Raw genomic sequence first — 23,851 nt, 5'->3', positions numbered from 1 at the left:
TTTGATCCCTGGTCGGGGAATGAAGATCTTGCATGCTGCGTGGTGCAGCCAAAAAAAAAAAAAAAAAAAAAACGGAGCTCAAGTAAGTTGTGTGGCTTGCTTCAATCTGGAAAACTGGTTTCATTTGTCAACTGCTAGAGACAGAGCAGTGAACAGATACTAAGATCGAGAGTTTGAAAACTACTGGTCTTTAGTCCTACCTGCTTAATCTGTTGAAATATTGTCAACTTAAATTTCAGACCACTTAAGTGTCCTTGGTTAACTTTAAATGGCAGTAAGTGATAGGAATGCTACAAAATTAGAAACTCAAACAGGACAGCCCCCTATCAAGTTTTATTAGGGTTATAGAAATTTCAGAGTACAAAAACATTCCACCTCTATGAAAAACAGTAACCTGAAGCTGACGTCACAAAGGGAACAAGAAAGTGATTTTTGAATGGCAGCTTTCACGATTTACAAACTGGTAAATGCTTGGATGCTATGAAGTAGTTGATCTAAATTGTGAGGATTTCTCAGAGGAGCTCCTTTATCTCACACAGTAGGTGGAAAACTAGAAATTCGTGCAATTTATTAAAACTCCTTTCCCAGCAAGATAAGCTAGGCATCATCCTCTAAATGGCTGAAGTACTGCCAAAGCCGCTTTGACCATTCTATGGAGCACAGTGCCATCTCGTGGCCACTCAAACCACCCATTACTACAGTGCAATTCCAGCATGTTAACTTGGAGTGAAAAGAACATTTTAAACTGCCTGAAACCTGAGGCACTTGAGATGTCTTCAAATGTTCTCAAAGAACAGGACATTCTGGTTACTTTTATAATTTTATTGACTCTTGTCTCCTCATATCTTTCAAAACAAAAAACCCAGCATCTTATCCCAAAGTTTCAACTCAATCAACTGCCTCAGAGAGGCCACGGGAAGCACCACCACTTTATGCCTCTGAATAACCACTGTAAAGACTAGAATTATGTACATAGCAAGTTCAGGTTTCTGCCCACCTTAGGACACACAGCTGGTAATCGAACCCTTGTTGCCAACTCCAGGGACTCTGCCTGTCTTATGTCCCGGCAGCTCTGCCGCCTGTTTAAGACTGCATCTTCCTGACGGCTACCCTTAGGGTGGGTCAAGGCTGAGCCAAAGAGCACAGTCTAGTCCCCCGGTCACCTCCCACCAGCCCCCAGCTGCCCAGGCAGGAAATCATTTCCAGTCTTTTGTCTCCACCATTTATCTCCCTCTTTCTTCTTCAAAACTTGTTGCTATCACTTTCACGTAACAATGGATTCAGTGTCCATTAAATGGCCTGAGAGGCGGCTTCAGCCTGACATACATTTCCTGAGCTAAAAAAGAAGAAAACAACAAACCTCTGTGGCCTTTCTGCCATGAGATCACGTAACAAAGGGAAAAGCACTACTGAGCAGGGTGGTGCTAGGGAAGCAATGCAAGGCCCTCCCCACCCACGGAGGTTTCTCCAGCGCCAGCTCTTGCGGGTACAACACGGCAGACATTCTGGGGTCAAGGAGGTATAATGAAGGGAAACCCGTTTATTTTCCCCTTTTGAACTTCCCTGCTGCCCCAGTCTTGGCCTTCTTCTTAGCGGACCCCTTGGGTTCTGGCTCCTTGCGCTTGGCTGAAGAGAGGGAGCCGGTCACCTTGAAGAAATCATCCAGGCGGCCCTGGGTGCTGCCCTGGCGGCTCTTGCTCAGCCTCCTGACCCCGCTGCGGATTCGCTCCTCGGAGAACTGCTTTTCACCACACATGAACTTGACGAGCTCTTCTTCGTTCGGCTCGCTCCACTTCAGCTCCACAGACTCCGGGTCCAGCACCTCGGGCTCCAGGAAGAGCTGCTGGGCCTCCTTGTGGAGCCAGTTTTCCGGCACAGGGTACTTGTTGGGGTCGAGCCGACGCAGGATCTCCTCGATGCTCTTGTGCTTCTGGATGAGGTCCACGGCCCGCTTGGGCCCAATGCCCCGAATGGTCTCACAGTAGTCACTGCCCAGCAGGATGCACAGATCCACAAACTGCTCCTGGTTCAGGCCCAGCTCCTGCAGAACCCGGCTCAGGTGGAACTCCTGGATGGGCAGCTTCTTGGCCTCGCTAGCAGTCAGGTGCCGCATGAGCACGGGGCTGCCAAAGGTCAGGCAATCCATGTCCTCGGTGGCCGCGGCGTAGACTCTGCCGGCCTTCACCAGGGCGGCGCAGCTGGCCTCAGCCTCGCTGGGCGCATCGAGGTATGGGATGCCCATGAGGCTCAGGAGATGCTTGCACTCATCATTGTGTTGCTTGGTGACCTTCACCAGCCGCTTCGTAAACTTCTCCACCTCCCCTTCGGCCCCAGCAGCCTGGGCCTGCTGCAGCTGCTTCTCCGCCTCAGCCCGCCGCTCGCTGCGTTTGGCCAGCTCCCCTGACTTCAGCTGTGGCGGCTTGCCGTCAAAAACGTACACGGGCTTGATGCCGTTCTCCATCATTCGGATGGTGCGATAGAACATGCCCATCAGGTGGCTGGTGGTCTCACCCTCCTCATTCTGCAGCACATCCCCCCCTTGGCGAACAGCTATTAGGAACTGATAAATGCTCATGGAGGCATCGATAGCCACCTTGCGGCCAAAGTAGCTCTTGATGTCATTCTCCCGGATGGCACTGGGGGCCACGTCGGCAATCAGTTTGGCCAGTCCTTGAATTCCCATAGCAATACAGAGGGACAGCTAAAAGAGAAAGGCAGGTAAGACAAGGAGGAACTTAAAGGATGCAAAAGGAGGAAGGGTTACCAACTTCACGCCCTCGGCTAAACATATCTAGCACAACAAAACGACACCAAGTCAGCACCTCGGCAGACGAAAAGAACAAGACAGGCTCCCATCGTCAGGAAACGTACAGTCTAGTAAGGAAGTCCTCTCAATTAATACCGAGGCCTCCTGAGAGTTAACTGAGATAACAGACAAAAACCCCGACAAAGATTAAGTGCTCCGTAAACGTTTTCCCTGCAGAACCCACTCGATCCTTTGGTTCGTGCCTCAAGCTGCCTGCTTTGCTAGAACGTGTACCGAGGGGACAATGCCTCGTTAGCCGGGGCATCCTCCCCTTGCGTCCGACAAACGCAGGCAGGAAAGGGATGTGAACGAGTGTAGCTCAAAACAATGTCTCCCCTCCAGGAGCTTAGTCACAATACACAACGATCTCATGAGCTGGGAATTATCTTCTTTCTACAAATGATGAAAGAGGCTCGGAAGTTAAGCGACTGGCCCCGGGCTCAGAGCGGGAAAAGTGGCGGCCCGCCTGACCGCGAATCCCACGCTCGCTCCGCCCCGCCCGCGGCAGCCGCCGGCCTTCCCCAGCACCCGGGGCAAAACGGCCCGCCACTCTCGGAGACGCTTCCGGAGGGGCTCACCTGGCCTCTGGAGCGCTCCGGCGTGGCCCAGGACAGATCTCAGCCCAACTCGCTCCTCAGCCCCGCCGCCTCCTCGGCACTAGCCGCTGACACACGCTAGCTCCGCCGCCTTCCAAAGCCCGCGCTCCCGTCACGTGACCTGCCGCGGCGCACAGCCTCCTGGGAAGTGTAGTACAGGCCCCGGCCCTCTCGGCCAGCTTCTCTCACGACAAACAGTCCCGCCAGGGTGAACAGACTCGCTCAGCGAGCCGACCCTACCCTTCTCTACCGCTTGCCCCCACTCCACCCTGGTCGCCCCGCAGGCCTCAGATCCCGCCACACCCGAAACCATACGACTACAAATCCCACAATGCCACCTGTGCAGCTGCACTTCCTCTTCCGGCTGAACAGCGCGCCTGCTCCTGCCGACGTGTTCTTCCGGTGGCTGAGCGGCGGATTACCCTGTGCCCGGCAAAATGGTGAGAAGGTTGAGGGGAGTTCCGGATGGGACTTCGGGGACCCCTCGGGGCCCGTCCCGCGCCCTGTTTTTTCTCGCAGAAGCCTCAGATGTCCAAGGTCCAGAGGGCTGGAGGCTCCTGGATCCTTCGGCTTGGGCTGAGGGGCGGGGAAGGGAAGCCCCTTGCCATGGACTCCTTAGGCTGAGGTTTTGATGGCATGGGCTTCTGATCTAACGATTTATAAGGATGAGGAGCATGGGGAGCATTTCTAATACCTTCGAGCTTTTATCTCTGTTACTTGTGATCAATCTGTTACCCCTGTCTGGAAAGTTTTTCCCGCCTGCCGAACTCGTACTCATACTACACGGTCCCGGGCAAAAGTCACCTTCTTGATGAAGTACTAACAACTGTCTCGGGCACTTGTCCTCTTTCTCCTGGGAGCCCCGCAACCTATGTACAGACGTCGTGCCACGTGTCATGGACTTCTTTGTTATTTGCCACGCCTCCTAGTGACCACCATCTGACGTGCCTCTGGCCCTGGGATGATGTCTATTCATCTTTGTATTTCCAGTGCCAAACACTGGGGCCGGCAATTGGAGGCTCAATCAATGGCAGCGATTGTCTTTATCATTTTTAGGGGGGCATGAATGTTTACTGAATTGAATTCCAGTGTCTCTGAGAACAATGAGGTCAATTTACTTCTCTAGAGTTGTTGTGTTCTGGATTTTAGAAGCGTTGGCTGGTGGGTGACAATGGAAGTTAACATTTGTACAGAACTTTACGTTTACAGCCCTCTTTCACAAGCATTATCTCATAATCTTCCCTATAACCTTGGGAGGGAAACAAACACCTATTGAGCAACTACTGTATGCCAGGCAGTGAGTTAGATGCTATTGCGTTTGTCGCCTTTCTTAAATCATACGTCAGCCTTGTGAGAGAGTTATTATTATAATCACTTTACTGAGGCTCATGTTATTCAGTAGAGCCAGAATTTTATTTTTTATTTTTAAAAAATATTTTTTACTTGTTTACTTATAATTTATTTAGTTTATTTTACTTTTGGCTGCCTTGGGTCTTCATTGCTCCGCTTGGGCTTTCTCTAGTTGCAGCAAGTGGGGGCTACTCCTTGTTGCAGTGCCTGGGCTTCTCATTGCGGTGGCTTCTCTTGTTGCAGAGCCTGGGCTCTAGGCACGCAGGTTTCAGTAGTTGTGGCATGTGGGCTCAGTAGTTGTGGCTCGCGGGCTCTAGAGCGCAGGCTCAGTAGTTGTGGCGCACGGGCTTAGTTGCTCCACGGCACGTGGGGTGTTCCCGGACCAGGGCTCGAACCCGTGTCCCTTGCATTGGCAGGCGGATTCTTAACCACTGCACCACCAGTGAAGCCCCAGAATTTTAAGTTATGTCTTTTGCCTGTAGGTCCTGAGATTCCTTAAGTGTGTAATGGGAAGAATACAAGATTAGCAGTTGAGATCTGGGTACCAGTCCAGAGTCTGTCTTTCAGCAGTGATTCTGAGCTTGACGTCTACAGACATGGGTTCATAAGGCTTCTAAAATTATAAGCAGACTTTTTCTTGTATGCGGTTTGTCCCAGGCAAAGAGTCCATACCTTTCATCACGTGTTTTTCATGGTGGCTGGTGGCCTCAGATAATGTTAAGGACCATTGCATTGATCTGTAGCTAATCAGTCACCTTCTGTGTTCCTCAGCCTCTGACTCTCAGCTGCCCATCTTGTCTCATATTGAAAAGACAAAGTGCCACCTTAGTTTAAGATGTAATTGTTGTCATTCCCAAACGGAATCATTTGACGGTGGTTCTGAAGGATTTCCACATTTCCCAAGCTGAAATAAGCTCCTAGCAGTCACAGCAGCACGAGGCTCTGTGATAACCCCATAGTGCCCCCAGATTGAGGTCATGGGATTCTTTGATGGCTCTGATCTCACGCCTTCCCTTAGGAGCTTGAGGCCATGAGCAGATACACCAGTCCAGTGAACCCGGCTGTCTTTCCGCATCTGACCGTGGTGCTGTTGGCCATTGGCATGTTCTTCACCGCCTGGTTCTTCGTGTATCCTTTCACTGAGCAGCCAGTGGGCCAGAATTAGTGAGGTGGGAAACTGAGGGAGGGACCATGCTGGGTACATGCACCCTGCCAGTTTTGTTCTGGTGTGGGGATGGGGGATGGTAAGGAGGTTGAGGGAAGGCTATTTGACGTCCAAAGTCAGGTTGTGGCCTTGTTTTCCAGGTTCAGGTGAGCTCAGTTCGCTCCTCCGGTTTCCAGGACAGTGAGCAGAGGGGCCTGGCTGGACTGGAGGCTAGGTACGGGGCCCTGTGGTGTGCTCAGGTGTCAGGAGGTACGAGGGCTAGTCCCGGCTCTGCCGCTCATTAGCTGTGTGACCTAACCCCTCTGGGCTTCATTTTCTTCATGGGTGCTGGAAGGGTGGTAGGAGCACCAGAGTCTAGGTCACCTCTTGGGCCCCTCTGCCCGGAGCCACGCCAGCCACCCCTTTGCTTCTCCTTAATTGCCCTGCCAGTTACGAGGTCACCTCCACCAAATACACTCGGGATATCTACAAAGAGCTCCTCATCTCTTTGGTGGCCTCGCTCTTCATGGGCTTTGGAGTGCTCTTCCTGCTGCTCTGGGTTGGCATCTACGTGTGAGCTCCCAAGGGTAAGAGCAATGACAGGGTGGGACACTGGAGAGCCCTCCCCACGCCCACATCAGCGGGGTCCTTGGGCCTGCATGACCCCTTGGTTAAAGGAGTGAGACTCAGCAGAGTGGATAGGGACACCACACACAGGTGCCCCTTTCCCTGTCTCCTAATGGGGATTTGAGCCAAGTGGGACCACCTTTGTCAGTTCTGAGGTCTCCACACTGTCCAAGGCCTCGACCTGGCTCTGGGATATACTACGTAGGGCTGTGGGCACAGGCTTCCCGTGGTTACACATCTGCATTCTTACCTGTCATACACAGTGATTGGAGAGCCACTGGGGAGTGACCCAGCAAGGGGCCAGGATCTGGGACTTGCTTCCAGGAGTAGCCTTTTAGTTAGTTTCAACGTTTTCAGTCATTGAAATAAATTTTGACTAAGCGACAAAAAAAACCACCCACAACCTTGCTGCAGATGACCCACCAAACAGGTCACTTAGAATCCGTCGGCTCTGGTGGCCCTGCTTCCAAGGACTGTGCCCGTCAGCGCTTGCCCCAGGAGCGTAGGGGTTTGGTGAGAAAAGCGGATGGAAAGAAGGGTCACTGCTCTCATTCTGATACCCCCTCTTTTTCAGGTACCAGCCAGGCGGCTTCACTGAATCCCTGCTTTTGTAAATTAGTTTTTTTTACTATGCCAGAAATGTCCCACCTGCTGCTCACAATAAAGGCAGATGTGTGACAGCCCTGCCTGGTGCCCATCCTGCGGGGTGGGAGTGGTGCAGGTGCTGGGACCCACGACTTCCCCAGTCCCACCCCTTCCCGTTTCACCTGCCTTTCAGGTGGTTCCTGCTTGCTGGGAAGCCCTGCCCTCTGCCTATGAGAGGGCTATGGGGAGTGTCTTATCCTTAGAATTGAGGGCTCACCTGTGGATAGGAAGGGGCTTGGCCTGCCCTCCACTGTGGCTTCTAGTGTAAACTTTTGTAGGAACCCGTACCAGTCAAGTCTGCCCTGGGCCAGTCCCCTCCTCTGAGTGGTGCCGGGGACCCTCGAAAGGCTCAGCTTTTCCCTAAGGTGGCTACTTTTAACCCAGCCAGGGCAGCAGTAGGTCCGTGGGGTGTGGCTAGGGGAAGGGGCTGCTGCATCCTGTTCCCAAGCCGGGCCTGAAGCTACGAGGGATAATGGGGTACGAAGCATCCATTGGGCTCAGGAGCCCCAGTTGGTCCCAGGCCCACAGGCAACCCCATCTCCCACCAGAGCAATCTCAAGAAGATGGCGAGGCAAGCTCAGATACAAAGCAGTATTTATACATTTATTTATATACGTATATTTACTTCAGAAAAGAACAGTTCAGGGGACAGGAAGCAAGCAGGCCTGGGGCTGCTCCCCTCTGCCCACTCCAGAGTCAGAGCTCAGGGGCCGGAAGGGGCGGTTAAGTGGGAGGGAAGGGGCGCACTCTGCACACGCAGGCTTTCCGGGGGGCGGGGGCACTTGTGCATCGAGAGGCGCTGTGTACAGCTCGAAGCCTGGGGGAGATCGGCCCAGTGGCTACAGGAGCAAATGCCAAAAGGGAGAGAGGAAGGGAGGGGTAGGCTGCTGGACCTGGGGTAGGGGATGGAGCCACGACACCCACTCACCGGCACCCGCCAGGCAGCTGTCAGCCTCCAGCAGGTGGCCCACTGGCCTTCCGTGAAGCCCCTTTCCCTCACTGGGCTTAAGGCAACTTTAGTCCAAGGTTGACCTCCCCCCGCCCCCCGCCTTGGCCCCAAACTCAGCACTGAGGACCCCCTCCCCAGGCATGGAAACAGCCAGCTGCCAACCAGATTGGGGCGATGCTGTGTCCAGATGGCTCCAGGGAGCAGTGGAGGGTCACCTTCCAGTTAAGCACAGGGGGGCTGCGGTCCAAGAACTTGTACCCCCACTGAGGAAGCCCCAGAATCCTATTAGAAGGGGCAGGGCTCGGTAGTTGTATGGCATTTAGGGAGGGTTCCCCCAGTGGGAGGAAGGAGAACAGAGCAGCGCTAAGTGAGGCTCGGCCGCCAGCGTGGTGTGGGGAGCCATGTAATTCCTATGTCGGAAGGAGGAGCCACACTGGGGAGGGGGCTGGGAGGCTAGGTATCCTTGCTACCCCCATTCCCCCTGTGTTTCCCTATCCCTAGGAGAAGTGCTTTGACATCCATAGCAGAAGGGGGCCCGCGGTCCCTAGGCTTCTTCAAGATTCAGGTCTCCCACAGAAAGGCCTCCCACTCAAAGCTGAGAATGAGAGGTAGATGGGGCAAGGCCTGGCTCCCAAAGCGGTGGCAGAATATCACAGGGCAAGGATGGCATTTCCGTCCCCATTTCTGAACCCATGGCAGACACGACGAAATGATTTCCACTCTCCTTCCATGAGCCTGGATGTGGCCTCAGAAAGCTCCAGATACCCACTAAGAAAGGTTAACGTTGGCACTTGAGATAAGACTTCTTCCGTAACCCAAGCCCACCACTCTGCTCCTGGGAGGAGTGGGCAGAACTGGGACTACTGCCGAGCACGGGGCCCCCAGCCTGGCTGTCCAAGCCCAGCACAGGAGCCCTTGAATCTGGGGAGGTGAGGCCACCAGCAGACAAGAGTGGAGGGAATGGCCAGTCCTGGTGGTCGGGAGTGGGGTGGGTGTCTCAAAGCTCCCTGGGACGGATCAGAGCCAGGGCCTTGCCTTTCAAGTGTCCCCCCGGGGCTCTGGCCCACTCCGGGCTTTCAATCTCCATCCTTCGACTCCTGCCCGGGTTTAAGTGCATTTTAGTAATTATTTCATTAATAACAGCAAAAGCTATTTGCATCCACCCACCAGACGAGACCAGCCTGCTGCCTCGCAGGGATTCCCGCTCCTCTGCTCAGAGACCTCTGTGAGCTCTGGAAGCTCCCAGGGCCCCAGGCCGCGGGGCCGCAACGCCATCTGGGGGCTCACAGGGAACTTCCTTCCCTTCGGGATACTCCAGGTTCAAGGGTCCAAGGCTTACCTGGCCCACTGGCTCCCCTGGTTCAGCCAGGCACTAAGTGTACACAAGGCACATGGTCGGTCGCCAGCCCATCCAGGGCTGGCTTCAGCTGCCCTGGGAGCTCTTGGAGCCAAGCTCTCCCAGGGAGAGGAGACCTCCTGGGCCATGCTTAAAGCTTAGAAGTCCGAGTCCAGTAACAGTCAGACCCTAAGAAGTCCACTACCTAGCCCTCCCCAGGGAGCAGCTTCAAGGGTGAGGGCTGTCTGCCCTCCACTGACTCGTGGGTCCAGCCAAGTCTCTGAGGGCTCAAGCCAAGCCCCTGCCGGTCTCAAAGGCGGACGGGTCCTCTCTCCAAAAGAGGGGTGGCCCCCAGTCGCAGAAGGGGAGGCAGGAAGGGTAGGCTCTGGGTCGAGTCACGGGCTTCCCCCGCCTCTGGGGCGCTGCCGCCCACCAGCCCTCCATCGGCCAAATCCGGACACATGTGAATCGGGCCGGCCTGGGCCCGGCAGGTCTCCCTCCAGCGCCCTCTGTGGTCTGGGGGCGCCGCCAGCAGGCCCAGCAGCTCCAGTGTGAGGACTTCCAGTTTCACCAGGCACGGGGAGGGCCGAGCCGCCTCAGTCCCTCCCAAGGAAGTATCAGCGGCGGGCTCCAGTGTAACACCATGGCGTCCAGTGTGGAGGGGCGCCCGGAGCCCCGGGCCCAGTGTAACACCATGGCGTCCAGTGTGGAGGGGCGCCCGGGACCCCGGGCCCAGTGTAACACCATGGCGTCCAGTGTGGAGGGGCGCCCGGGACCCCAGGCCCTGCTGTGGCGCTGCCTCCCTGGGCAGCTCAGTCACACAGGCGGTAGAAGTGGAAGTAGTAGTCTGCGGCCGGCCAGACCGGGGCCTCCAAGCTGCAGTTGGCCTGACCCTGGAGGGAAGGGCAGTGGGAACCAGTGAGGTGGCTCCGGGGGGGGGGGGGCGGGGGATGCCAGAGCGCTCCCCGTGCCGACGTCGCCTGACACTGCCCATGTCCCGCCATGTGATCTTCAGTCCCCGCCCCCGCCCCCCCCCCCCCCCCCCGCTTCCCCCAAGCCCCACCCTGAACCTCTGGGGACAGACGGCGCAGGTGCTCACCAGCACTGCCACCCGGAAGTGATAGGTGAATCTGCGGAAGGACAGGATGGTTACTGGCCACTGGTGGGAGGTGCCCTGGGGAAAGAGGGGGGCAGAGGGGTCAGGACAGCTGCGCAGCCCCCCACTCCCTGTCCCATCCCAGCTGGCATCCCCCGCCATGGCCGTCGCAGCCCTGGCTCTGTGGCATGGTTTACAAAGCGGAGAAGCAGAGATCTGAAGAGAGATCGCAGGGCGCACTTTCTACTTCGGGGAGCAACAGCGCCCACCGTCTGTGTGTACTCCGTGCCAGGCACCCGGGGGCCCACAGCCGCTGGTCTCTTACTGCCTTCCCTCTCACCACTGTGCTCCGGGCACATCCAGGTATTTCGCTCACCCCATCCGCACTGCAACCCACTGAGGCAGTGCCGCTCTAGACGGGGACAGTGCTGAGTTACCTGCCTAAACACCGAGGCTGGGCAGAGCTGGGATTCAAGCCCTCCCCGCCCAGGGCCTGAGCCTCTTCAGGGCTCTCACCCACTCCATCCTCTACTCAAGCTATTTTCTGCACCGTTTTTCTCCCTGGCTAGAGAGTGCATTCTTGGAAGGCAAGGCCTGTTTCTTCCCTACCTCTGTCTCCCCTCAGCTGGGCCCAGCACAGGGCCTGGGACAGAGGAGGCCCCAACAGATATTTGTTGAATGAACACACGAGTGGGTGAGAAGAAATTCCCTTAACTTGTGTTGAGAGTCACAACTTCGGGTCACATGGCCAGGGAGGAGCCCGACGGTGACAGGTTCCCAGACCAGGAGGCAGCCCCCTCCACACAGCCCAAGAGATCTTCCAAAGTCACAGATGGAACAATGCCACTGCCCCCGCCCAAGCTTCAGGTCCAGCCTCCTTCCCATCTCCCCGGGCGCACAGCCCTCGCCACGTTTCCAGCTCTGCCAGCGCGCCATGCTCTCCCTGGCCGCCAGGCCTCTGCACCCGCTGTTCCCCTACTCCTGGGACGCTGTCCCCTTTCCTTTCCCCAGCTGATCCCGTATTGCTCTTCAGGTCTCATCTTAATCAAACATGACTTGGGGGCAGCTGGCCTGACCCTAAGGCCACACAAGGTCAGCTCTCCCTGCCACGGGCTCCCAGGACGCCCTCCACACGCCCTCCCCGTCTCCACCATTGCGCTCACCCCAGGTTAGGCCTTATGGAACTGTTTTCCTCCCCAGGCCTTCGTCAGGGCAGGCACAGGGCCGGAAGACACTCAGTGGTGAGCGGTGCACGCATGCCCCACTCCCTGCGACACAGAGGCCCAGGCCCCAAAATGTCCTCCGTGGAGATGCCTGCACTCTGGACTCCAGCTCCCTCACCTCTCCCGCTTGGGAGCTCAGATGTGCCGGCGCGGAGGAAGCTCCGGCCTGGCTGGCCCACAGCTTCCCAGTCTCCTACCTGGGTGTCCTGGTGGGCATGGAGGCTCTGTGGAAAGCCCCCCTCCTCACACGGCTCCTCCTTTGACATCAGGCTGCACAGCGCCACGGACACGGGGGCCGAGGAGCTGGGAAAGACCCAGTTAGCAGGGAAGTGGGATTCCGAGCTCCTCCAGCCCAGCCCGCTCCCAGCCAGCCCTCCACTCTACCTCCCTCACCCCGGTGAGACAGGGCACTGAATCCTCACAGCCTGAAAATGATGTGTAGCCGTCAAGGCTCTAGACGGCTACAAACCCTTTCCCATCCACCGTCCCACACAGCCTTCACGGCCCCCGGGAGGCAGCAGCCCATTTCACAGATGAGGAACCGATGCCCGGAGGTTGCCAGGTCACACAGCCAGTGAAGCATGGAGCAGGCAATAAAGCTAGCACCCCTCCTCAGCCCCTCCCCCGGCTGCCTGGGACCACTGGGTCCCCATCCCCCACGGCGGCACTCACTTCATCTGCAGGGTCAGGCGGAGGTGCAGCGGTGTGCTGCTGCTGATGGGGATGTGGTAGGTGACGTTTCCAGGCCTGAAAGGGCAAAGCTGGCTCCTCAACAAGGCCACCCTGCCCTGCGCCCCCCACTCCCATCAACTCCTCAGTCCCCAGTCTACAGTGGAGCCCTTCAGGGGCCTGGAAAGGGGCTGCCCCACCTTGAGGGGAAAGTTCCTCCCTGAGGGGAGCAAGATCTGAACACCTGGACCACCTGGGCTCATGTTACCAGAGGAAACCTGTCCTGGGGTGGGGGTGGGGGAAGGGAGGTAGCCAAGCCCACCTGCAGGCATCCTCTGAGGAGCAGTACTGGGACGTGATGGGCATCGAATTCTCCAGCACCTGGATGGAGGTCAGGGACGGCACTGGGTCTGCAAGGAGAGAGGCCACTGGTGCAGGAAGGAGGGTGACAAGACAGGACACAAATGAGAAGCAGCCAAACCTGTCCTTGCCCGAGACTCGAATCAGTCATTCACACCTCAGCAGGAATAAATTTCAGGTTATTCTTTCCAGACTCCCACAACGGCTGGGGTCACGCCACCATCTTCCCCAGCATTCCTAGGACTACACAGTTCCCATGAGCCTGAGGTGTGCCTCCCTGACGGACCCAGGACACCCACAAGTAGGGATGGGTCTTCCATATCCCCTGCATGGGGCGTACAGGAGCCCGCTCTTCAGGCCCCTGTCCCTGACTGCACACATCTCTTCCCAACTCGGGGTACAGTGACGTCAAGTCGGTAGCTTGAAATCAGCCATGGCGGCAGTATTCACACACACAAATCAGGGCCCCACTGTCCTTCGAAGACTCAGCTTCAATGTCGCCTCCTCCAGGAAAGCCTCCCCGATCATCTCCGCACCTCAGTCCGGATTCTGTGCCCTCCCCAGTCGCCAAGCTGCCTGTGTGTCCCCTCAGAGCCTCACCACGCTGCTGTTTTCGTGTCTGTGAGCCCCTGGGGCAGGACACATCCATCTCCATCACCCCCGGTGCCCTGTACGGAGCCAGTCACAGAGAAGGGGCCCAGGAAACGGCTGCCTGGTAAGCATCTACCCCGTGGGGTTTCCCCATCACTCTGAACTTCAATCTCAGCAAACCAGTTTCTAAGCTTTTTTTTTTTTTTCTTCTCTTTAAGCCACAAAACCCATCAAATGGAAGTTGATGAGGAAGCCCAGTACCTAGAGCAGAGGCGCCTGGTTGAAGCCAGGAAGGTTCTTGGCCTCCCCTTCAACCTCCAAGGCAGCCCTGGGGATACTTCAGAGAAACCCGGTTTGAAAACCAATAAAGGGTTCTCTAGCTTTGTTAAAACCAAAGGTTTGAGGTTTGGAAAATTGGGGGGACCCTGAACAGTACCCTTCTTGCCCTGGCGTGGTGACATAAAAGGAGCCACGTGGACTTGGGATCAAATTCCACCCCTGCCGCTAACAGGCTGTATGACCCTGGGCAAGTCACTTCACCCAAGTTTCCATTTCCTCATCTGAACAATGGGGACGATTCCTTTCTCGCAGGAGTGTTGTGAAGATTAAACGAGGCGATGGATATAACGCTATATAATCAGCCTGGCCTGACTCCTGGGACTTAGTAATGCTCAGCAAATGTCTGTCGACTGACAATTCTGCACCCAGGTATTCTGGTGATGGGCTGAAATGGGCCCCGGCCAGTGAGCCTTGCCGGGTTGGGCTGAGCGGGGGAAGGGGTAGGGCAGGTACCTGGCTGGCTCCAGGCCTGGGTGGGCTGAGCAGAGCTCAGGCCAAGCTGAGGGGCCCCTCGGCGGCCCCGGACATGGAGACCAAGGCTTGGGCTGTTCTTGGCTTTGCCCTGGCCTCCAGGAAAGGGGACCGCAGGGCTGGCCACAGGGTCCGAGTTCTTTGGATGCTTGAAGTAGCCAATGCCGTTGGCTGACAGGCCCCAGGACTTGGCCCTGATGTTGGTGGCTGGCAGCAGGGCCATCTGGCTGGGGCCTGTGGAGAGAACCAGGCACAGGCTGAGAGGCAGGCACGGGCTGCCTCCTGCCCAGCTGTCTTGAGGACCCGACTGGACTCTGGGTGGCTCCCTTCTATCTCCTGGTCTCCTCAGGGGGAACCCCCAGTCTTTCTCCAGAGCCTCATTCTGGGCTCCAGGAGACCAGACCCTCCCACCAATGAGTCTCTGGGGCCTTTCTTAGGCCTCCTGTAAAAACCCCTCCAACCCAAAACCTGGCCCCAAGCGAGCCATACCTGAGCGGTTGGTGGAGGGGCCGGGACTGGGGCTGAGACCACGGCCAGGATTAAAGCTAGGGGCAGGGGTGGGGCTGGGGCTGGGCGAGGAGCAGCAGACGACTGGGCAGGGGCGGCTGGAGCACAGGTCCAAGGTGCGGAGGGCTGGAGCTGGGGCCGAGCTGGTCAGGCCAGTGGTAACTGAGGAAGCCAGAGGCTGTATGAGCTGGAGTGGGGCAGCAGAGCCCCCGACCCAGAACACAGCCACCGCTCCCCATCCCACCCCTCCAAAGCCACGCCCCACACGCACCCAGCAGCAGAGAGGGCTGCGAGCCCGGCCGCCCAGTGGTCACAGGGGACTGTCGGAGCTGAGTGGTCCCAAAGCTCTGGCTGGACCTGCTGGGGAAGGGTGGGCTGAGCTCAGAGGGGCTGGGAGAGCCTGAGCAGGAGGCCTGGGAGTCCCAGAGCAGCGGGAGGGGCGCGAGGAGGTGGACAAGGAAGGCAGAAAGGAGGCAGAGGCAGGCGGGAGAGGGCTTGGTCCAGACACGTACCATGGGCACATGGCCTCACTCCCCCCAGGGTGCTGGGGCCGGAGCAGGGCCAGAAGACAGGAAGTGGACACGGCAAAAGAGCTAAGGGGCAGCAGAGAGGAAAAGAGGGGGCAGGCACAGGGGAGGAGAGAAAGAGAAGACACGGTCAGAGATGGCCCAAGGACTGAGGGTGACAGTGGGCAGAAGAGCCCAAGGCCCCACCCTGGCCCTCCTTCCCCTACCCCCTGTTCTAACCTGGGCTGCTCAGATGCCCCCTGCCACTCAGAGGCCCAGCCACCTGGAGGAGCACTGAGTAGGCCAGGGAGAAACATCGGCTTCAGGACGACTGCGAAGCAGCTGCCCCCTTTCCAGAGAGGCCTTCCCACCCACCCCCACAAACTCCTGGCGGGCTAAGAGCCTGAGGTGGAACCCCCTTTAGAGGAGACAGCCTCCAGGGCTCCTCCGACCCTGGGCTGCTCACCAAAGCCCCGCCCGGCCTGGCGATGGCCCCCGCAGCCAGGCCTCCAGGGACATACCCATCAGTTTCCACCAGGTCCTCCTCGGTGCGCAGGCTCAGCACATACAGTGTAGACATGGACACCACGCTGGGAGCCACAGGAAGGGGCCACTGTTAGAGCTGGAGCCACCACCCGGCGCCCTCTCTCCAGGGCGAGGCCTGTGGTTTTTGGTCCCAGGGGCTGGACTCCCAAGTGATGCCTGTACGCGGGTCTCCCCAGTCCCAAGGGGAGGAGACAGAACGAGGCAGCCCCCCTTCCTTCCCCGAGACCTCAGCCACTTCATCTCCCAGGCCCCGCCCTCCTCTTCCCCCAGGACTGGGCCCGTGGACAGCCCGACGTCCCTGGCCAGCCGCCCCCAGAGTCTGGGGGACAAGTCACCTGAAGGCCATGACCACCACCAGGGCGATGATGGTTCCCTGCAGGAAGCGCTGGCTGATGCAGGCCTGGTCTGGGACCACAGACGATGACTGAAGACCAAGAAGAAAGGGGGAAAAGGCCCAGACTTAGGGAGCCCATTGTCTGACCCACGGTGGGCTCTGCTGGAGGTGGGGTACTCATCCCCTCGGGGGGGCAGAGGGAGAGGAAGGAGAAACCAGGGGCTGGGAGGGCTAGAGGATCCAGAAGCGAGGGGAGGGGAGGGGAAGCGCTTGGAGTCAGTGAGCCTGGAGAGGCGCCAGCTGGAAAGGGAGGCCACGAGGATGGGGAGGCCCCAGTCCCTGCCCCCCATCCCTGCCCACCCTCACCTTGCTGGCCACCTTGGGGGGCCTCTTCTTGTGGGGGACGCTGCCCGCCCGGCTGAACTGGCTCCCTGCGTGGCTGCAGCAAGAGGGCAGGGTCAGAGGTGCCTCTGGGAAGGGGGTCTTGCCCTCCCCGGCCCCGAGCCCCCACCTGAAGGCGCCCGAGCTGCCGGTGGACTTGAGGCTGTCGAGGCGCCGCAGCTTGGCCAGCTTGTGGCTCCAGCGCTCCAGCTCATCAATGCGCGTCTCCAGGTTGTCTGTCAGCTTGCACAGCTCCTTCACAGCACCCACGTTCTCCATGAAGATGCGCTCCTGCCGCAGGCAACGGCCAGTGTCGAGGGCACAGTCAGCCCCTGGGAGCCCCAGGCTATGGGCCCACTGGGGCGCCTGAGGAGGGCACTCAAAGGCTCCCTACCCAGGCCAGCCTTGCCTCTCGTCCAGCCTCAGCTCCCTCGGCTCCCTGTGCCTGCGTCCGAACAGCATCCCACCTCTGCACCTTTCCCCACCCACGGTCAGAACCCGTTGTCTCTCAGAGGCTCCCACCCTCCATCTCCCCATCTGATGAACACAATGTCTCAGACTTCAGCAGAGACCAAAACACATCACATGGTGCCCATCCTCACGCCAGGAAGGTTACAAACATTATCCTCACGACAAACCCCACGTTTAAGCTTTGCCATAACCACATTAGAACTTCTTAGCGGTAAGTGTCGTTTCCCTCCTTTTGCAGGGGAGGAAGATGACCCTCAGAACGTTCCTCTTGCTCTTGATCGCGCAGCGGCAGACTGGCAGAGTCCCCACCTCCCACCTCCACCTCTCCCAGTGGGGTGGGGAGGGGGCTCTGGAAGCAGCATGAGAGAAGACTGGGGGGCAGGGGAATGCTCCTGTTCTCTGCACTTCAGTGTCCCCGGTCTCTACGGAGGGCGTGAACGCCCTCCAGCGGGTCCACCCCTCTGCCCCTTGGGCTCCCTTCAGTCCCTCCTCCACAGACCTTGTTCACCACCAGGAAGTTCTCTATGGTTTTCCCATTGGCAAAGACCACGTCTCCAGTGTCCTTCACGGCCTCAGGCAGGATCTCCTTCACCTCCTGAGCGATGACACCTGGGGAGGGGCAAGCCAAGTGTGTGTTGCGGGGAGGACTGCCCACAGCACCGTAATGTAAGCAGGGGCAGGGATCGGTGAGGGTGAAATTCTGGGGGCTAGAGATTTGGGATCCAGGGAGCCCCGGAGCAGGGGGCTCCGAGGCACAGGGTCGCAGTTCCAGGGATCAAGGTGTGGGGTTCCCTGGGCTAGGGATAGGGGCATATTCCAGGGAGTAAGGACCCCAGGGGAAAGGGAGCAGGGATTCAGGAGAATAAAGGCAAGATTCATCTAGGGAACAGAGGAGTGAGGATCCCGAGGCCACAAGTCCCAGGCTTCCGGTGTCAAAGGTCAAGGGGTCCGGCCCGAAGGGCAGGTCTTCCGGAGGGCCGGGATTCCCGGGGGCAGGTTTCCAGGAGTCACGGGAAGGGGTTCCCGGGAGTAGGGTTTCCAGAGGACAGGGACAGGGTCGGGGTTACCAGATCCCAGCCTGCGCACGTGAATCCTTACCCGTTTCTGGCGCCGCGGCCTCGATGCCAGCAGTGGCGGCAAACTCTGGCTTGTATCTGTAGTGGACCAGTCGCATGCGCGAAATCCTCTTCAGCTGCTCGGTGGTGTCCACCTGCGCGGGAGCCAGGGCCGAACTGAAAGCCTCCCGTCTTGGGCCCGTCCGGAGGCAGCAGTGTGGAGGGGAGACCCTGCTACTAGGGTCGCGGGATCCAGAGATGCAGGGCCAGCCTCCCCCAACGCCTTCCTTTGCAGCCCCGCCCCCTACAGAGCCCCGCCCACAAAGCAAACCCGTCCCCCGCGGGCAACCCCGGGCACCAGTTCCTCCCGCTCAGTTGTCCCCGCCCACAGCCCCGCCCCCACCTCCTGCAAGTGCTCCTTGGCCCGCAGATCCGAGGGGTGCATGAGCGAGCCCATGACCTTGACGTTGCCGTGCACCACCAGCGCCTCATCGGGCCGGTCTGTGTTGATGCCCACACGGCCATGGTGGAAGACGGTGTCGGGCACCTGCGCCCGCTGCCACAGCACGTCGCTGTCACTCTCAAACTGGCCCGGATTGGAGGCCTAGCAGGAGTTGGGGTTGGATCAGCCCTGGGGGATGGGGAACCTGCAGCGCCCTGGGAAAAGGGGAAACCCCGCAGCCACCTCTCCAGCTCCAGCCAGACCTCCTCACCCCACCATGAGGGGCGGCTTAAACTGTCCCTCCCATTGTGGCAACCAGGTCCAGGTCCTGGCCACCTCCACACTTTATTGTGACCCGGACAGGGTGGGAGCCTTGCCCAAGGCCACACAGCGAGTGCCCAGCAGGGTCAGCATTCCAGCTCCTGACTCCTGAGGACCCCTGTATCTCTCCTGGGTGCTGTCTCTCCCAGGTCTGGGGAGGACTCTCAGCCCTCTGCGGGGAGGTGGCCCTCACCCGCACGATGATGCGTTCTGAGATCTGGGCGGCCAGCGTGTAGTTCTGGTTCTGTGCGTGGGCCTGGAGGGCCACCACCAGCATGAAGTACCTGGGACACACAGGGGTCTTAGAGGCACCCGGGGGTCTGCCCCACTGCCTCCCCACCCCCCGCCAGCCTTCCTGGGTCAGATGTACAGTGCCCACTCGGTCATCTCGCCCAGGCTCCCACCAGCCAGGAAGAGGGCATGAACACCCCATCTTACAGAGGAGGAACCTGAGTCTCCACTAGGGGGCGGAAATTCCCCAGGGCCCACCAGCTAGGAACCAGGCTTCTGCTCTCCCATCTGTAAGTCATTAAGGAAGGGCTCTGAATCCCAGGTCCCTTTTTTGTGAAATGGGTGAGTCTGTGGGACTCTGTGCCTGGCGTGCTATGTCGGGTGGCACCCTCCCGCCCCTCGTCCTCAGAAATGGAGCGGCTCCAGGGCAGGGGCACAGCCTGCTCACCTCTGGTCAGGGTTGGGCTTGCCCTTCTTGCGCATGTTGTTGGCGGTGGTCTCGCTGAAGTGCAGCCTCCCCACAGTCACCTTCGTGACCTGCTCGGGGGGCAGGCTGACCCTGCAGAGGAGGGGCAGGGTACTCAGGGCGCAGGGAAGGGGGCTGCGGAGAGCCAGGCCGCAGTGGGGCACTGGGGTCAGGAGTGTGTAGGAGGTGCACACTGTGGGTGCACTCCCGCACTCCCCTCAGCTCCTGCCAGGGTGAGCCCTCCTGGGGACCACCCGCCACGGGCCAGGCACTCACGTGACGGGGTTGAAGGGCCGCTTGCTTCGGTCTGACTGCGACTGCTCGATGTTGATGGACTGGTTGAGGGCCTCCAGCTGGGGGAGGGGCAGAGGCCAAAGGCACCTCAAGGCCCAGGTTCCCCACCTGGTTCCGCCCTCCTTCGGCCTCTCGGCCCAGGCCTGGCCCAGCTGGGGCTCGTGAGGAAACCGAGGCCCTGCCCTCCCCTCAGCCCACAAACGCTGGTGCCTTCTCCTACACGCCACACATCCCACAGCCCCACGCCCACGCCACTCCCCCACCTATGTGCACACGCATGAGCGTGCACACACACACTCACCCTCACCGGCCCCCACTCCCGTCCGCACACCTATCCCAGCCCTGAGCACACACCCCAAACCGGCCTCCACAGCCACCCGCTCACTCGCCACCCAACATTTCCCAGACCCCGCCCCACACCCACTTCCCCTCAACCCCTCCACGAGCGCTGGCTGCACCGCTCGATCATGACACTGAAGGAGTCGCACCCGGCCGACCCCCCTGGGAGCTCGTGGGCTCAAGAACCACCACCACTGTGGCGGTGCCGGGGGATCGCAGGGGAGGGACCTCAAGTCAAGATGGGCCTCAGGGCAGGTGTCCCCGAGGACGCAGCAGTGTGAACGGTGAAGGTCAAGGAACAGCGGCCAGCCGGCAGAGGAGGGATGGAGTGGTGTTCAGCGGGCGTCCCCGAGAAAGGGAGCCGCCTGGGGGAGGCGGGGCTGCGACTGGGCACAGCGAATGGCGGGAACGGGTGAGGCTGGGGTCCCAAAGCCCTCTGCAGGCCCAGCCTAGCAGTCAGGGCTTTGCTGGGGTGAGGGAGATGGGGTCCCGGAGGCCTTGGAAGGCAGAATGGGAAAGATCTCAGGCAGGAGCCACAGAGGAAGCTGCTGAGGACAGGTCAGACAAGGAGGTGGAGGTGGGGGGAGGAGGAGGGGACCAGGCAGAGGGGAGTTTTGGGCGACAGGAGGGCCTGGTGCATGGTGAGGGGTGGGCAAGTGGGCCCCGGATTCATGGCTCAGGTAACCAGGGCCCTGGAGCCCCGTTCCCAGAGGGGGGGCCCGGGAGAGGGGCAAGTTCCCAGGGAGTTCATTTGGGGGTGTGGCACTGAGACGGCTGACAGCGGGGTCAGAAGAGGGGTCTTGGCGGGGGGGCGCAGGCTTGGGATCACAGGGTAGAGAAGGAAACGGGAAGCGTACCTGAGAAAAGGGCTGAGGGGCCTGACGCTTAAGGGGCAGGCACGGGAGGACAGGCGGAAAGGGGGGCCTGGACTTAGCCACGAGGGGTTTCCTCAGGACACACTCACCTGGCCTTGGGCTCTTTCGACTCCCCCCAGCCTACCTGCCCTCCTGCCCTGCCCTCCTGGCCGAGCCCCAGACCTGCCTTCACTCCATGCAGCTTCAGGTAGAAGCAGTCGAGGGGCTTGAGGCCTTCGGGCGTCTTGACGTACTTGGGCTCCCCCAGCATGCCGATGTACACCGTCACCTGGAAGTGGTTCTTCTTCTGGCACACGAAGGCGTCGTCGCCCACCGAAAAGTTGAAACCCTTGTCGGCGTCCACGCGGTAGGTGAGCATGGGCCTGGGGACAGGTGGGGGCAGTCACCCGAGGCTCCGCACACCGGGCTTGCCCTGCCCGTCCCACCCACATGCCTGCGTTCCAACGCAACTTCCCACGTGGTGCCCCCACTTCTCAGAGATGCAAACTGAGTCCCCAGGAGGATTGGAGCTCAGCTCTGCCAGTGCCTCAGCCCATACTCTTCCCACTACGTGCCTGGGACCACCCCACCCTGGTGATGGGGGCAGGTTGAGCAAGACACTTGGACGGGAGGGAACTCCTGAGGAGGGGGCCTGACGGCCCCTCACCACACTTGGCTCCTTCCCAAAACGCCGCCCGAAGCCCCCTCCCTCACGGGAGCCGGGGTGAGAGGGGATGCGTCTGTGGAGCCTCACTGCGCCTGACAGCTGGTTGCCATGGAAACGGTGGAACCAGGCGCCGGCTCTGCGCTGGCCCAGCCCCTGCCCACCAGCTTGCTCAAGCCCCCAAACGTCCTCATTCTGACTCCACCATCTGCCCGGCTGGGGAGGGGGCACTCTGGGCAGCCTGGCCTCAGTCTCAGTTTACACATCTGTTGCGGGCAAGGTGTTCCAAGTCTGGACCCTTTGGGAGACCTCCAGGTGGACTGAAAGGGGGTGATTGTTGGCCCGCCCTCACCCAGGTCCCCAGGCACAAGCAGTGCCCCGGATGCCCAGGGCCCGCCTGGAGGAAGCTGGGCAGGGACAATGTTTCCAAACTTGTGGGGAGAGGCCTTTGGGCCTGGCTAACATCCACGGGAAGGCCCAGAGCTCACTACTTCTCCCTCCCTGGGCTCCGCCCACCTGCCTGACCCAGGGGAACACCCAGGAAGTGCCTGGGCCACACTGGGGGCCTCAGCTGCCAACTTCCTGGCCTTGGGACCTGGGGTGGCAGGGCTGGCCCAAGAAGTATAGTAGTAGGAATGGGAGCTCCTCACCAGGCCATAGGGCTGGACAGCCAAAGACCTGCCCCCGCCACCCAGACAGGGCCTCAAGGGACCCTTTCACCACTACCTCAGCTGGACGCCCCCTGCCCCAGCCCTGAGGGCTTGTGGCTAACAACCCGGCATAGCCTGGGACACCCAACTCCAGGAGGCTGGTCTAGCTGCGAGAGGGCCAAGTCCCAGACACCCTGTCCAGGCCTGGCAATGTCCAAATGAGCTGATGGTGAGCCATGCTCTCATCCCTCACTGGCCTTCCGTGGGAGTGAGGGGACTGGTCCCGGAGTGCTCCTGGCCAGGTCCCAGGAAGCTGAATCCACATGGGTGGGTGCTGAAGGAGAGCGAGGAATGCCCGGCCAGCCTCTGACCCAGTCCTCCCCCACCCACTCATCCCTCCCCTCCAGGGAGGGGGCTGCTGGAAGGGCCTTGCTGACGCTCTGCTTCCGGCTACCTTCCTGGAATGCAGAAGGAGGAGTGGGGGAGGGGAAGGGGGGGCCAGAAAACACCCCTCCACCCACCAGCCCCTCCCTGGCGGACACCAGCTTCTTCAGGAGGCCTCGGGCTGGCTCCGGAGTCAGGAACCCTGAGCGCCAGTCCTAGCTCTTCCCTGAGCCTGTCTGCTCTTCTGTGAAATGGGACCATCTCGTGGCCGGTGTGCTCCCCAGCCCTGCTCTAGGACGGCGTGGCCAGGAGGGGTTAGGGGGAGCACAGCTCACTCACAGCTCTTTGTAGTTTGCATCGTACAGTGTCGCCCACTTGTTCTGCTGATGTGGTTGCCACTTGATGGACTGGTAGTTGGGGTCCAGGTAGGAGCCACTGAGGCTATCATTGTCCTGAAGGAGACCTGGAGAGAGAGAACGGCCATGGGCCCCGGGCTCTGGGCCCCGGGCCCCCCCACCCCCCCCACCTCCCCCACCCCCCCACCCTCCCACCTTGAAAGCTTGAGCAGGCCAGCCATGTACCTGGTGAGGGTGCACCTGGTGGGTGCCAAGGCGGCGTCTGGACCCGGGCGATGCTGAGGGGCAAGGAGCCAGGGCCGGGTGAGAGCGGGCCCTGGGGAGGCCAGGGTGGGGATGGGGCTCGAGCTGGGTGCGGTGGCAGGGATGTCACGGTCCCGGGCTCCTGTTTGATCATTCCATTCAGCATCTGGGCATTGAGGGTGTTGGGGGGTGATTCGGAGTGCTTCCTCTTCTTGGAGGGGTGTGTGGGGAGCCTGGGGGGGACACAGGTGTGCACCATGGGGGGCTGGCCCTCCCCGAGCCCCCTCCCACTGGGCAGTACCCCCGCTCCCCTCTTCACCCTGTTTCAGCAGGATACGCCCAGCCCAGGGGATACCTCCTGCACGAAGCCCGCGCCTTTACCTCCTAAGTGCTCCCCCATCAGTCTGTGTTATCATTCTGTTTCTGTCCCTCCACCCTACCTCCCAGACTGTGGAATCCAGGAGGGCAAGACCCACACCTGACTTGTCTGTGTGTTCCCATCACGCCCAGCAACTGGCCCGGCACACAAAGCGCTCAGAATCGTTCGTGGAATGAACGAGTCTGTCCCTTCCCTGTGGTGTCATTCTCAGTGTCACTCTTTATAG

General features: G+C 59.6%; 3 protein-coding genes across 4 annotated transcripts in view; 1 reads left to right on the top strand and 2 right to left on the bottom strand.

Moving 5' to 3' along the window:
- Positions 1-1,158: 1,158 nt before the first annotated feature.
- On the bottom strand, positions 1,159-3,455 carry FEN1 (flap structure-specific endonuclease 1). The gene is made up of 2 exons (XM_082844637.1): positions 3,385-3,455; positions 1,159-2,701 (listed from the first exon to the last, which is right to left on the bottom strand). The coding sequence occupies exon 2, from the start codon at positions 2,681-2,683 to the stop codon at positions 1,541-1,543; it is 1,143 nt and encodes a 380-aa protein (XP_082700763.1). The 5' UTR covers positions 2,684-2,701; positions 3,385-3,455; the 3' UTR covers positions 1,159-1,540.
- Positions 3,456-3,793: 338 nt separating this feature from the next.
- On the top strand, positions 3,794-7,203 carry TMEM258 (transmembrane protein 258). Its single transcript, XM_082844766.1, has 4 exons — positions 3,794-3,842; positions 5,771-5,880; positions 6,347-6,483; positions 7,098-7,203. Exons 1-3 carry the CDS (start codon positions 3,840-3,842, stop codon positions 6,471-6,473), a joined length of 240 nt encoding a protein of 79 aa, XP_082700892.1. The 5' UTR covers positions 3,794-3,839; the 3' UTR covers positions 6,474-6,483; positions 7,098-7,203.
- A 2,114-nt stretch (positions 7,204-9,317) lies between these two features.
- MYRF (myelin regulatory factor) overlaps positions 9,318-23,851 on the bottom strand; it is a 31,701-nt gene continuing 17,167 nt past the window's right edge. Inside the window, exons 6-27 of one of the 2 annotated variants that reach the window (XM_082844764.1) lie at positions 23,229-23,479; positions 22,987-23,110; positions 21,137-21,332; positions 19,739-19,815; positions 19,445-19,555; positions 18,959-19,049; positions 18,406-18,606; positions 18,046-18,157; positions 17,447-17,556; positions 16,607-16,767; positions 16,462-16,534; positions 16,097-16,185; positions 15,737-15,805; positions 15,222-15,302; positions 14,981-15,066; positions 14,692-14,871; positions 14,185-14,436; positions 12,764-12,869; positions 12,445-12,519; positions 11,970-12,075; positions 10,553-10,627; positions 9,318-10,346 (exon numbers count right to left, since the gene is read on the bottom strand). In XM_082844764.1, the coding sequence (XP_082700890.1) occupies positions 10,266-10,346; positions 10,553-10,627; positions 11,970-12,075; positions 12,445-12,519; positions 12,764-12,869; positions 14,185-14,436; positions 14,692-14,871; positions 14,981-15,066; positions 15,222-15,302; positions 15,737-15,805; positions 16,097-16,185; positions 16,462-16,534; positions 16,607-16,767; positions 17,447-17,556; positions 18,046-18,157; positions 18,406-18,606; positions 18,959-19,049; positions 19,445-19,555; positions 19,739-19,815; positions 21,137-21,332; positions 22,987-23,110; positions 23,229-23,479 (2,707 nt within the window). In that variant the 3' untranslated portion in view covers positions 9,318-10,265. Of the gene's footprint in view, positions 10,347-10,552; positions 10,628-11,969; positions 12,076-12,444; positions 12,520-12,763; positions 12,870-14,184; positions 14,437-14,691; positions 14,872-14,980; positions 15,070-15,221; positions 15,303-15,736; positions 15,806-16,096; positions 16,186-16,461; positions 16,535-16,606; positions 16,768-17,446; positions 17,557-18,045; positions 18,158-18,405; positions 18,607-18,958; positions 19,050-19,444; positions 19,556-19,738; positions 19,816-21,136; positions 21,333-22,986; positions 23,111-23,228; positions 23,480-23,851 lie in introns of both variants that reach the window. The other variant, XM_082844765.1, reaches the window with a different exon arrangement.

The sequence above is a fragment of the Leucopleurus acutus genome, assembly GCF_964270905.1.
Source record: "Leucopleurus acutus genome assembly, chromosome: 8".
Classification (NCBI taxonomy): domain Eukaryota; kingdom Metazoa; phylum Chordata; class Mammalia; order Artiodactyla; family Delphinidae; genus Leucopleurus; species Leucopleurus acutus.
Note: the sequence above shows the minus strand (reverse complement) of the source record. Positions and strands in the feature narration are given on the sequence as shown.